This window comes from Trichechus manatus, unplaced genomic scaffold (genome assembly GCF_000243295.1).
Source record: "Trichechus manatus latirostris isolate Lorelei unplaced genomic scaffold, TriManLat1.0 scaffold00181, whole genome shotgun sequence".
Taxonomy (NCBI): domain Eukaryota; kingdom Metazoa; phylum Chordata; class Mammalia; order Sirenia; family Trichechidae; genus Trichechus; species Trichechus manatus.
Window position 1 is genome coordinate 2,046,302 of NW_004444117.1, and position 3,029 is coordinate 2,049,330.

Below are 3,029 nucleotides of genomic sequence, written 5' to 3' on the forward strand. Positions count from 1 at the left end.
AGGTCCTATATACTTGCAAGGTTCTTGCATTCTATGTAAGGTGGTCTACGATTACCTCTAAGTAGATTATAAATAGCTAAAAACTTAATGATTTTTAGAGCAACCGCTGAAAATGCAGAGATATAGCTTAGAAGTGATTAGATAAGTTTTAAATTTAAATAGATAAATTTTAAAATGGAATTTAAAAATAGTTCTTAAAAATAACACACACTGTAAAAAAAAAAAAAAGTAAGCCTAATGGAATGTATAAACTACCTATCTCCACAAATACCAGAGAATAATTACGGCTAATAGTTTATTGTCTTTTCTTCCAGATATATTTGTAGGTACATATGTATATGGCAATACAGAATTGTTGAACAAATGTAAATTGTTTTGCAGCTAGCTTTTTCATATTTATCTACAATATATCATGGTCAAACTCCAACGTCAGGACATACAAATCTACCTCATTGTGTTTAATGGCCATATTACATTTCATAGAGTGAATGTGCCATAATTTACTTATTCTTTTTCTTATTGATCTATATTGTAGGCTGTCTTTAAATTTCCACCGTTATCTTCCTACTGCTGTTATAACAAACTATCACAAACTTAGTGGCTTAAAACGACACAGGTTTATTCTCTTACCAGTTCTGGAAGTCAGGCCTAAAGCCAAGGTGTCGGCAGAGCTGGTTCCTTCTGGAGGCTCTGAGAGGAGAATGTTTCCTTGCTTTTTTTAGCTTAAGGTGGCCACCTGTATTTCTTGGCTTGTGGCACCTTTCCTCTGTCTTCAAAGCTTATTGCTTCCCTCCCTGCTTCTGGTATCACATCACCTTGCCCTCTCCTGACTCTGACTTCTCCCATGTCCTAATTTGAACACATCTGCAAAGTTCTTTTTGCCATATAAGGTAACATTTGCAGGTTCTAGTGATTAGGATGTGGACAGACTTGGGGTTTATTATTCAGCCTACCACACCATTAACTTATAGGTAATGTTGCTGTAAACATCCTTGAACAAACATCCCTACCACTTCTGTGATTATTTCTGTAGTAGAATCCTGGAAGTAGAATTGCAAGTTCAAATTGATACAGCTTTTACGTATTGATAGATTCTGAATAAAATACCTACCAAAAAGCACTGCACCAATTTTTACTTTCTTCATCTCTTTTATACAGCAGTTGCCACCCATCTGCCCAGCCCATGCTCTCTTACATTTTGGGGTTTTACTTGGGTTGTCTTGGAAGAACTTACTTTTAAACAAATTCCCTCTTGCACCTAGATAGTCTTGCAAGGTCTTTGGTTTTTTAATTTTCATGATCAGTGGAAATCCATCTGAGGGTATATCTTAGAAGTCTATCTGAATTCAGATCCTACCTCCACCATTTTCTATTAGTATTACCTTCAGAAGGTAAGTAACTTTTCTAAACTTGTTTCTTTATTGCCAAATGGTTTGATGATAGTATCTTACTATCATAGTCCCTAATGTGTAAGTAGTTAATAAATATTAACCAGTATTATTGTTTGCTGTATATCTCAGAAATTCATTTCTATTCAGCTGACTGTATTTTTCTTAGTATTCCAGCATTTCTGTAAATGAATTCCTTTTTTTTTTCCTTTCATTTAATTTGAATTTTGAGTGGAAGGGCGGAGGTAAATGTATATACTCAGTCACTTTGAAAAATCCCAGGTTGGGGTTTAAATTCCCTGTTGGCAGGGACTTTGCCTTTTTTGCTACCCTACCTTTGCTCCCAGTGGTACTCAATAAATATTTGATGGATATTAAAAACACACACATGCAGAGACATGCACAAATTGTTGGTTTGAAATACTTAGAATCCTGAGACATTTTCAGAATTGCTTGCTGCACATCTTGATGTCACCTTACTGCATGTTTGCTTGACCTTTGAAGAAGGTAGTTCTTGATGAATAGGAATGGGTTTTTTTGTTACAGGAGTCAGTGACATTTAGGGATGTAGCTGTGCTCTTCAGCCAGGAGGAGTGGGGACACCTGGACTCTTCTCAGAGGGCCTTGTACCGGGAGGTGATGCTAGAGAACTACAGCAACCTGATCTCACTGGGTAAGGAGCTTTCCTTGTGATGCAGAATCTGCCGTGGGAACATCCAAGCACCCTCTCTAAGGAGGAAGGGCTTGGCCAGGCTTACCTGCAGGTGGGCTCAGAGAATGGTGGTTGCTGTTCCCCCTTAGCTGCTAGGAAAGGTCTTGGCTTGGTAGAGTTGATGGTGGGTATCTTTACTGCACTTTTCCTGTCTCCTCCTCTATCTCTGTCCCCTGACCCCCCAGGGGTCTCCAGCATAGAGGGGTGCACAGCCAGAGCCCCAACTTTCTTTCCAGGAGTACCTCCCACCCATCCTCTGGGTGCCCGATATTAAGTTCCTCTCAGAACACACCTTTCTGCCTCTTTGGACTATTTCTTTGCACTGGAGACTCTGGGGCTGGATCTGAGGGCAGGATGGCCGCTCATGTCTCCAACCTGTGTTCATTTTCTTATCATGAACAGGGATTCGGTTTTCCAAACCAAAGGTCATTTCCCAGTTACAGCAAGGAGAAGATCCCTGGATGGTGGACAAAGGAGTTTCTCACGGCACCTGTCAAGGTGAGTGACAGAGCAACAGGAAGTGGGCATGGTGCATTCTGATGGCCTGGGTGCTGGTCAGTGAGGAGGCTGCGCAATGGAGACACTGGCCAGGAGCCTCCGTAATGTGCTGGCCAGGTGGGAAATGGTGGGAAGGGCATGTCCTCTCTCTCTACCTTTTCGATTACTTGGTCCATCAAATTCAGAAGGAGAGTTGATTTCTCCTAACTTGAGTGCAGAGTATGTAATACAATATATAATGTATAAAAGTTGGTGATTTTTATATCTTTCACTTACTAATCTCATTGGGTAAGGAGTTTTATCTGTAATGAAGAATCTGCTATAGGAGCACCTTAGCTTCCTCTTTGGGGTTCAGAGTCTGGAAGTTTCTATCCTACTGTGCCCCTGGGAAAGGTTGAAACTTTGTAGGGTTGAAAGTGTATGTTTTTGTA

At 40.3% G+C, this 3,029-nt stretch overlaps 1 protein-coding gene across 1 annotated transcript in view; it reads left to right on the forward strand.

The window, feature by feature from the left end:
• Window positions 1-3,029, forward strand: part of ZNF354C (zinc finger protein 354C) — a 37,670-nt gene that overhangs the window by 28,372 nt on the left and 6,269 nt on the right. Inside the window, exons 3-4 of the mRNA XM_023741438.1 lie at window positions 1,935-2,061; window positions 2,503-2,598. Coding sequence (XP_023597206.1) covers window positions 1,935-2,061; window positions 2,503-2,598 — 223 coding nt within the window. The remainder of the gene's footprint in view (window positions 1-1,934; window positions 2,062-2,502; window positions 2,599-3,029) is intronic.